General features: G+C 32.5%; 2 protein-coding genes across 3 annotated transcripts; one reads left to right on the top strand and one right to left on the bottom strand.

Annotated features, from left to right (window-relative positions):
• Positions 1-597: 597 nt before the first annotated feature.
• On the bottom strand, positions 598-3,407 carry LOC114177055 (F-box protein At1g10780-like). Of its 2 annotated transcripts, none has more exons than XM_028062282.2 (4): positions 3,318-3,407; positions 1,702-2,439; positions 1,092-1,372; positions 598-1,005 (listed from the first exon to the last, which is right to left on the bottom strand). In XM_028062282.2, the coding sequence occupies exons 2-4, from the start codon at positions 2,435-2,437 to the stop codon at positions 769-771; spliced, it is 1,254 nt and encodes a 417-aa protein (XP_027918083.2). In that variant the 5' UTR covers positions 2,438-2,439; positions 3,318-3,407; the 3' UTR covers positions 598-768. The 2 variants fall into 2 exon arrangements, with proteins under 2 accessions (XP_027918083.2, XP_027918084.2); XM_028062283.2 differs by lacking the exon at positions 3,318-3,407 and adding an exon at positions 3,142-3,288.
• Positions 3,408-7,842: 4,435 nt separating this feature from the next.
• On the top strand, positions 7,843-9,392 carry LOC114177164 (pathogenesis-related thaumatin-like protein 3.5). The gene is made up of 3 exons (XM_028062419.2): positions 7,843-7,993; positions 8,269-8,932; positions 9,027-9,392. Exons 1-3 carry the CDS (start codon positions 7,933-7,935, stop codon positions 9,160-9,162), a joined length of 861 nt encoding a protein of 286 aa, XP_027918220.2. The 5' UTR covers positions 7,843-7,932; the 3' UTR covers positions 9,163-9,392.
• Positions 9,393-10,879: the final 1,487 nt, after the last annotated feature.

Here is a 10,879-nt window from a genome sequence, read left to right as displayed (position 1 = left end):
AACTTTGAAGAGAGTGCTAGCCAAATTTATTGGTAGAACTAAAAAAATATGATTAAGTTGTTAAAATATAATACAATTCCTACAGAAAGATTTGACTTAGGTTATGAAAGCAATGTGCACGATAAGATACCTTGATTTTTCATTATTGTGGAAAATTGGTCTTGCACCCAATTACTTTAGAACCTTTTTAGGAAGGTTTATCCAATACTTCTATAACTAAAAAATGGCCCAAAAAAGTGTAGAATATAATGATAAGGACTCGAAGAATCTAAATGTAATTAAAAAATAATACACAAAAAACTAAAGTTTAATCAATTATAATATAAATGTACAAGACTTTATATCACCACAAGTAGCTAAAATCTAATTAAGTATAATTTCCAAGGTGATTATTATCATAGTTAATAAATCACATATATGTATGATAACTTGTAATTAGATTGACTGCAAAATATATACGCACACACTATGAATGCAACTTTTTTCTCTGAAAAGAAGAATAAAATTGAAAATGGTGCAATGTAACCATGAATAATAATCCTTTAAACAGGAAAAGAAAAACATTAGGATCTTCAGAGCATCTGCAATTTTCTAGAATCATGGAAGGGATGCTAAATTTATTCTCCAAATTTACTAAACCAAGACTCAATTTTCAAATGAAATACACCAAAATTGTAAACCAGAAAAAAAGTTAACCAAATTCAGAAGAAAATCGTCTTAAATTATGAAGGCATGAAGAAATAATAATAGCTTCTTGGTGAGCTTTATTTATTCTATTCTAACTACGTTACGGTTCATGTATCTGAACCTGCAAATCTCGTCAAAAAAGTCTTCGACACTTCTATGGCAGCTTTTCATCTCCAGAATCTTTATAACCATGCTCCTAAGACTTTTCCCGTACTTGAGCAATGATTCAAGTGTAGTCAGTTTCTGTTCAGCATTGAGAGGTGACCTCACTGTGATCACAACCTCCTCAAGAAATGGAATCACAAACCCTGAATCCACCTGTGAAATATTCCCATTAGATGAATTGAAATATAGAACAAGAACCCTTAATCAGAAGGGTGATGATGATGATGTTATGAACTTACATGTTTCAGACTGTTCTTCTGGCATAGTGCTGCAAACATGGCTCCATGGATATCAAACTTTTGCAGCTTTTGATGACTGTTGAAGAAGTCAACAAAATCAATCTCTGGAAAGGGTTGAAGTGCATCATAGTCCCCACTGAATTCAACCTTCATAAAGAGGTGTTTCACCTCACTTGCCATTCTCAACATTTTGCATATGGCATCCCAGCACCACTGAATTCCCCTCATAGACAGGAATTCCAGAGCTGAAAGGTTCCCAAAATCAACCATGTATACTCTCCCTGAAACCATATCAATTTAAAGGAAAGTTAATTAAACTGAAATAAAGGGGAAAAAACATAAATGCTTTTGGTATATTCTCAAATTAGAATTTCACCAAAATAATGTAATTATTCAAGTAATAAAGTTTTGCATAGAAGATCAGTATAGGTTATCAAAGACAAACTAATTATAGATAGAAAAAACTATCTACCTTTTTCCTAATGAACAAACAATCCAAGAACACAAGTAGAGACACAAATAGTTTCATATCATATAATTGAGACAACAGTCAACAACAAACATATAAACATTAAAACAGTAACAACAACAACAACAACGAGTTAACTACCTGAGGTGTTGGATATGGAAAGTTCCCTCAAATGCTTGGTTTCAGGAACCCTAATCCAGCTACAGCCTTGTACCTCAAGGGACTCAATTTTGGGTGAAATCAGAGTGAGAGAAGAGTTCCCCATCCCGTAAAAATCCAGCTTACACTGCTCCAAATATGGCAATTCGATAGATAAGGATCTAACTCCTTCACATCCAAGCAGCAACAATCTAGTGAGAACCGGACATGTGTGAAGCACCGCAATCAGCACATGATCCTCAAATTTCGCACCAATAATCTCAAGGTTCTTGAGGTTTGGAAACACATCCCAGTTGGGGGTACGCACCATCAACACTCCCCACAGTTTCAGAGACTCCAAATTCTTAGCAAAGGCAACATAGTCCAATTTGGAAGGGGTTTCACGATTGTCATTAAGGTTGTCCATTCGGAGCTCAAGCTGAAGAAGAGAATGCCCCACCAATGAGAGCCATGATGCAAGGCCATTAGCGGAAAAGGGGCTATACACAATTAGCTCCTCTAACTTCACCACTCTTGACACCATTTTTTTGATTACGTTGTCAGCAGCACCCTCAGAAGACAATGGGGAGTCAAATGAATTGCGAGGAAAATAGAGGGTTCTTACATACGGGGTGGAGTCCTTCCATCGCTTGGAAACACAATTGCATGATGAAACGTCACGAGCACTGGTGATTCGGGATAAGATACATTGGAGAATGGCATCAGGGAGAGCATCCATAGCTGACAACAAGAATGAAGAATCAAATAGATAGTTGTCAACATGTGCACGGAATCAACACCATCTTTCAAAATCAAAATGATGCAGTTAAAATTGGTCGTATGCATCACACTATATCATTCGGCTTGAATGAGAAAAAAAATACACAACAGCAACAACAACAACAAAACAAAAGTTTTATCTCATTAAGCGAAAAATTGACCACATAGATCACACCACATTATTCCTCTTTTGTTATGAAAACCACACACAACACAACAGCAACAACAAACCTTAATCTGTGGTTGGTTACATGAACCACACCACCTTATCTGGCCCAGATACTATAACAAAAACACAACACAGACAACAAAACATTGTTTTTTCACAATTTTAGTAAACAAAAAAACACACGAACTTGACATGCACAAGTATTAGAAAAGTCCATAAACCACAAACAACAATCTCCCTCAAATTTCATACATCCTATGACCAACCTACGAGGAAAATAAACATCGAAAAACTCAAGACAAGAAAACACTGATTGAACGGTGAATTTTACAACTTTCTACAACTTCAGCTGTCAGATTAACTGTCTAGTAACAGGGAAGCCAAACATCGAAACAATCTCTCCTTCTTTGAACGAAGCACTAACTATAAAAACAATACAGCGTGTCAACAAATTCCAGTCCAATGTAGCATATGGGAATGCAGAAGAAGAATACCCAGATGCCAATTAACGAAGGTTCTCAGATTTGCATTAAGAAAAATGACATTTTTAATCTAGCATGATATAGAAAGTAAATGAAACATTGAGAAAGTGAAACAAAAAAAGGTTTGTGTAGATAGAACTGAGAAAGAGAAGAGTGAAGAGAGTTAGAAGTGAATTGAGGAAGCTTACCTAATAGGAATGGAAAAAGGGTAGCATGGAAGATCTGGATGGGATGGGGTGGCGATAGAGGAACCCTTTTTCTCTCTCTCTTAATTGGCAACAGTGAGAGAAAGTGATAGAGAAGGGAGCGGGAGTTTAAAGAGGACATGGTTTTTATTCGGTATTTCGAAATTTGAAAACCATACTCTCACAATATTTTACTATTTTATCTCATTCATTATGTTCAAATACAGTTTAACCTGTTAAAGAATCTTGATTATGATGAGTTTAGAGTTCAATTTTAGATTGAAGTTATTTTTAGTAACTCTTTTGTTGTTTGATAAAACGCAAGGATATGAAATTATCAATACCACGATGAAGACAATAAGTTATGAGTATTGGATAACACTAAGTTAGGATTTAAAATACTTAAACAGAGTTATCAGGGTGATATAGACTGTAGATTAATCTTCAAAGTTTATCATAAACTTATTGTTAGTATTTAATGCCTTACGGTTTAAGTGAGAATGAGCTTTTTTTTTATATTAAATAAAGTTTTATATTTTGAGCTTTTGAATGAAAAATGAGTTAAATTTAAAGTTGTTTATTATGTCATTTTTGAATATACTTTTTCACTTTGGATTAATTATAGTCGTTATCGATTATCGAGTTCAAATTTATTGTCGGATTTCCTCACATCATTTTCTGTGTTAAGCATTTAAAATACGTTGACATTGGTATATTATTATTTTGTTAATATATTTTAAAATATTAAAATCAATATTCATAAATATATTTTAAAAAATACATAAAATTTTTTAAAAATAATTTGTCCTTATCAACCTATTTAAAAATCACATCATGACAGTTAATAATTTTTATCGATTCTTCTTACTATATTGTTTCCACATAATAATAAAATAAACAAAATTGTTACATATGTATATTCCTTTACTTTAAAATAATTGTGGCAATAAAATATAAATCTGATCTTCCATTTCTGTAAAACTCTATTATTAGATTGAATCATGTTGGTCTGTTATTTACCTATTTATGTATTGCATAAATTTTCAAGGGTGATTATTTTTTTTAACCCCATGGTTTTTTATTGAACTTTTGTGGAGTTATTGAAAATGTCAGAAATATTAATGCTTGGATCGGAAAATTCTGTGAAACATGTTATAGATTAAATAATTGAAAACACTTTTTTTATCAAAAAATATCTTATAAAAGATTTTGCATGCAATATTTGTATGTAAATTTTAGAAGAAAAAAATTCTAGCAAAAAATTGAAGAATCTTATATGAAGGGTGACTACAAACACATCCTCGGATTTGAGAAAGATAAATAAGAAATATAAAAGAAGTAAATGTTGATAATTATAAATATTTCATAGTTATTCTCTCAATATAGTCTTTTAAACTCAGCAAGACATTAACTACTTTACTTATTATTTGTCTTTCTCCTTTAAACATTTCTGTTAATCATTTATGCAAGTTTTGGTCTAGATCTAGGTTTACTGGTCATGTCATATGTGACACATTTGTCAACAATATGAATGAAACTTTCAATAGTATCATTGGTAATGCAAGAAGTAAACTCTTTATAATCATACCAAACGAAAATAGGCTTTATATGATGAAAATGTGGGCTACCAAAAAATTGAAGGTCACAACTTTATAAGGTTCTATCTCCTTAAAGATTCATAACATATTTCAAAAAGAATCACATATAACAAAATATTGGATCCCGAGGTAGCTATATATGTAATTTTTTACATTTTTTTAAATATTCCACCTTTGACTTCTTCTTTTTTACTTAATGTGTACTTATTATATTTGACAGCTGGTCAGGACAAAAAGTGTTTGAAGTAAGGCACATCTCCATGATTGGAGATAAATATACACTCAACATAGACACTTAAGACTACAATTGCAAGAAATGGCTCATCACTGCCATGCCTTGTTACAATGCAATTGTAGCTATGAAATTCTTAAATTTGAATACAAAAGACTACATACCAATTTGGTTCATACGATCCATATATCAATAAACATATGGGTCCATCATTTATCGAGTAAATGACCACCTTATATGGGGAACAACTTATTTTCCTGATGTTCAACTCCCACTTAAAATAAGATTGTCGGGAAGACCAAAGAAAATAAAAAAGGTTTGAAGATCGGGAGTTAAGGAAGAATGACACCTAATTGAGGAAATGTTGCATGTACTTAGGCATTTGTGGTCAAATACATTAAGCACTTTGTATTATTTTTGTCAAACATTAATGTTATTTACTATTTAGCAAATTATTTGGTGTATTGTTATTATATATTAATTCACAAGTTTTGTACAATGAACTACATAAACAAGGATTACCATAACAATTTTACGAAAATTGAAATTTATTTGAACAAAACATAAACATTAATTCATTTATTCATTTTTTAACATATATAACAAAACAAAATGAAGATTGCAAACATGAACACCTCAAATTTTGAACATTAAAGACACCAAGACTATGTTCATTGCATTAACAATACAACCCACCCCTACTAATAATTGGATCCTTTTTTTCGAAACCCTAAGTTGAATTCTCCATATCAAATATCTTCCTCTTTTGTCTGGCGATAATAGCATCCTTTCATAAACATTTTTTTCACAACACAATTTAAATTAGTTGCACCACACCACATTAGAAGAACCACTTTGTTATTCAACACAAAATAATAGATATTTCTATTAAATGATATTATTAGTTGGAACTTGTAATTAGGACGACCCCAAAATTGTTTACCAATGTTCTTTGAAATTTTCATTATTCTCATGGTTACCAGCTCTCCAACTACAAATCAGGTTAAGCAGATTCCCTTTGAACCACCACCAGGAGAGGAACTCTTACAACAATGCTACCCCCAACTATTACGATAAGAGAAAAAGATTGAAAAAGAGACATACCTCCCGAAACAACGCACATAGGGGGATGAAGGACTTTGCAGAACCACTTTCTTCAAGCCACGAAAAAACCCACATCCACTATCTTTCATGCATTGCAAACCCTATTTCCCTATTTATCCCCAATTTTCATTTCAAAATAAATTAAAATTTGTCTCATACAATACATTAATGAGTCTCGTAATAAATACTGGACACACAATGCAAACAGTGTCAGGCTGTAGTGTTCCATTAATGATTTAAACATTGTTACAAAAAAAGGACCAAATTGACCAAAATTAGGATTTTATTGAACAAAAAAAAATGAGGACCATATTGACCAAACTAGATGAAAATTGGGACTAATATTGTATTTAATTTAAACTTTAAAATTTTTGTTCTAACTTTAAACTAATTATAACCCTCAACCAAAATATTTAACAAAAATGTGAATTTTAATAAAAACATTATTATAACATTTATATAAAAATTAAATTTAGTTTTAATAGGAAGAAGGACAAAATTGGTTTATTTAAAAAAAATGAGACTAAATTAAACAAAAATAACGAATATTTGCACCAAATTGAATATAAAATATTAACTTTGATATATGACATAAGATTGACACATAGACATTTTTTTCAAAAATAAATAATTTTTTAAAATAATAATAATAATAATCACGAAATAACACGTGACCGTCACGATTTATTACTGTTAATTATTTAAACGATATTAACAAAAATGACCAAATTAAACAAAATTAACGAAAATTGAAACATTTAAGTATGAATTGTTGAGAACACAAAATTTTGTAATCTAGCTATCTGTATCAATAAACTATAAAATAGAGGCATCACTGTAACCTTTTCTTGATCTTTCTTTACAGGAACCGTTTCAGATCAAAATCAAAGTTATGGAACGATTTAAAAAGCTTTGCACATTACTGATTCTATTATATTGCAGTTAATGTTATGCAGAACCTGAAATTTGGAGAGAAAAAGGGAAATGGAAGGTTCCAGAACAGTCCTTGAGAGTTTTCTTGGATTTCTTATAATTGAGCTATATAGAAAGTCCTTGAGAAACCTCAGCTATAGAATGTGAGTGAACAAATAGATCCATGACGTGCACAGTTTTGCAATGCTTTGCTTTGAGATTCTATGTTCTAACTGGAAAAGTTCCTTTCGGAGGAAGAAAAGGTCCTACGTGCACTTCAGAAACAAGCATCCCTCAGGGCAATTCGATTTTGAACATTGTTAATTTTTTTCATGTCAATTCTGCGATTCTGCAGTATATGCGTTATATATTGTTCTGCATCTTAAGTGGTGTCATTTTCCCATAATTTGAACGAAACAGTTGAAAAAGGAAAAGATAATCCATCTTTATCTGACCAACCATGTCAGTTAAAACATGATCCTCTAAATGAGATATCTCAGTTACTTTGATTCTCTTAAAACAGGAGAAAATTAAAGAAAAAAAAGAAAAGGAAATGCTTGTAAGATTAGTGAAAAGTGCGTAAAGGTGCATAACATGAAATTTGAAGATATCAGTGTTACATAAGCGGGCAAGGTATTTTTGGTCTGATTAAGCAAGGAAGCTTGTTTAGGTTGTCAGTATTGTTCACAAACTCTCTTCCTCACGTATTCTTTCACTGTCCTCTTAAATAACAACCCTTCACACCACATCAAATGTCACACACACAAGGAGCATGGCTAATCCACACACTGCACTGCTCAAACTCACCTCCATCTTCATTTTCATTGCCTCAGGTATTTCCTTCTTCAAGCTTTATGCGTTTCCCACCAAATACTGTAGACCTTAAATACAATTCCTGAAATGTTTCTCATGATGTTTTCCGATTGAAGTTCCACTTATATCACTTGGTAAAAAACTTTTATTACATGTCGAAGATCCTACATCGAGCAGATCGAGCAGATTTACAGTATATAAATAGCTATAAACCTTATTCTATAAGTCGATTTCGTGAGGCTAAGTTAGATTTAAAATCCATTTTTTACGGTTGTTTTGATGTTTTGGTTGGCAGCACCTAAACTTGGTGGAAGCAGCAAGACATTCACCTTGGTAAATTACTGCAAGGAAACAATATGGCCTGGAGTAACACGCAGTGACAACCACAGTGGCGATGGATTCACATTGAAATCAGGACAATCAACTGTTTATACTGCTCCTGATGGATGGAGTGGGAGGATATGGGCCAGAACAGGATGCAACTTTGACAGTGGCGGCAATGGAAAGTGCCAAACTGGTGGGTGTGGCAGCAGCATGAACTGTTCTGGCCCTGGAAACCCTCCTGCAACAAGTGCTGACTTCAGCCTTGGTGAAATTGATTACTATGATGTTAGTCTTGTGAATGGCTTCAACTTACCGATAGTAGTGAAAGCTATGAATGGCACAGGAAACTGCAGCACTGTTGGGTGTGATGGAGATTTGAGGCAGAATTGCCCCTCAGAGTTGGCTTCGAAGGACAGTGACAAAGTTATTGGTTGTCGGAGTGCGTGTGATGTCTTCAACACTGATGAGTATTGCTGCAGAGGGACTTATGGAAACCCTGCAACATGTTTGCCTTCAAACTACTCCAAAATTTTCAAACAAGTGTGTCCTGCAGCGTATAGTTTTGCACTTGATGATCCTACGAGTCTGATAACATGTTCGAAAGCAGATTTTGTTGTCATATTCTGTGGATCGAGGTAGGTTTGGTTTTGACAGTTAAATGTTTCAACACATCATAGGATTATACATGATGTTTTTCATATTTCTTTTGATTATTGTTGTTGAATGCAGGAATCAAACCACATGCTCCTATCACGACAAACAGGTTGCATGTAATCGATCAAAAGGTTATAAAGCCATACCACAGAGCTGGTGGATCCTGATGTTACCATTCACATACATGTTCACTTTATGGATCATGCCTTAGCCAATTATGTGATTGAAGGCCTTTTTCTTTGTAAAATTCTTTTGCATGCGTGAATTTTTTGTTGTTGCAATCAACTAGTTCAGTTTAACAACTTCTTATACTCATTGATTTTCTTTGAGCTGTAAGCACAAAAAGAGAAGATGCTTCTCACTGTAATTTCTTCCACCTAAACACATGAGAATCTCCTCATGCATTAACACATGAATGATGTAAAGAATTTCTTATCTGAATCTTCAAATTTTTTATCACTTATTTTTCCAGTTCTTGTAAGAATACTGAAATAGAAGCCACCTAATAACCGAGTTGTAACAGAAAAAGACAATTGAATGAAATTGGCGACACCAATCACACTATAAAACCTGATAAATTTATTTAAAAATTTGTATACTCATGGATGCATGTGGAACTATTTGTGTACTACTAAAATAAAAGTGAGTCTAAATCTTACATGAAATACAAATAGCAAAATGAAACACCATATAAAAAATTCCATAAATTCAATGTTTCGAGATAATTAATAAAAACAACATTAGTAACACAACCATAACAACAAACTACAGTGGTGTAAACTCAATGTCTCGAGCTATTAAATTAAAAATAGTGTCAATATCTTATATGAATTAGACTTGAGTCACATACAGAAAAGAAGCATATATCAAAATTCAGCTTATGGGGAGATACCTTTCTCTTTAAATCAGACTTCAAATGAAATGCAATATTTTGAGTGCAGTGGAACATCAGCTATCTTTTATCATGGGATGGGACCTGCAGTTGCAAAGAAAAGAGGGAAAAGGGCATTGGGTGGCGAAGCAACCTTATGAACTAAGATGTGTTGTCACATTTTGTTGTCTCCATTGGGGTAACACTTTGAATATGTAGAAGAGTTCCATTTATAACCCTCGTTTCATTGGAAAGAATTAACAATGTTCAATTGCTTCAAGCCATAGTACCACATTTTGGAAAAAGATCCAAAATATTAACCACATAAAATTGCTATAACTTCCTATCTCTGGCATTCCATATAACAAGGTATTAATTAGAATAAGTTAAGAAAACTATTGAATTTTATTTCAATTACTTAAAAAAGGTGATACTAAAACAATTTCTAAAAAGTTCAATTTGTATATTCATGGATGTATGTGAAGCTAATATGAATGTTAGAATATGTGGTTCTCATTCAATTCCTATTACCACACGTTACTTAGTTATTTAAGCACTGATTATTAATCATTACTCTGCTTAAGTTTTGAAGACTCTTCAGATGACCTATTTACTAGTACAGTTTTTGAAAACTTTTCATATGACTTATTAACTGGTTCAGTTTTGAAGCCTATAAATAACATCTCCATGACTTGAAGAAATATATAAAAAAATATTTAGAGAGACACACTTTGTAATATACTCTTGAGTGTATTTTGATGAGAATTCTTGTTCCCATTCAAGAGTTTTGTACTCTTCTTTTCATAGTGGAACTTTGTTCATTATCGTCATGTGATTTTTTCTCTTACACTCAAAAGAGGTTTTCCACGTAAATTCTTGTGTGTTATTTCTCTCTTGTTCTTTTACTTACTTTTCTTTAATTTTCCATTCTTACGATCTTGTGCTTCCGCATCTACAATACCATAACACTGCATATACAAAAGTAGCATACTCAGAGTTAAACTTACGAAGATACCTTTCTCTTTAATTCAGACTTCAAAAGAAATGCAATATTTAA

This window comes from Vigna unguiculata, chromosome 3 (assembly GCF_037176805.1).
Source record: "Vigna unguiculata cultivar grain cowpea cultivar isolate G323 ecotype 2 chromosome 3, ASM3717680v1, whole genome shotgun sequence".
In the NCBI taxonomy this organism is placed as follows: Eukaryota; Viridiplantae; Streptophyta; class Magnoliopsida; order Fabales; family Fabaceae; genus Vigna; species Vigna unguiculata.
This window is presented reverse-complemented; position numbering and strand designations above follow the sequence as displayed.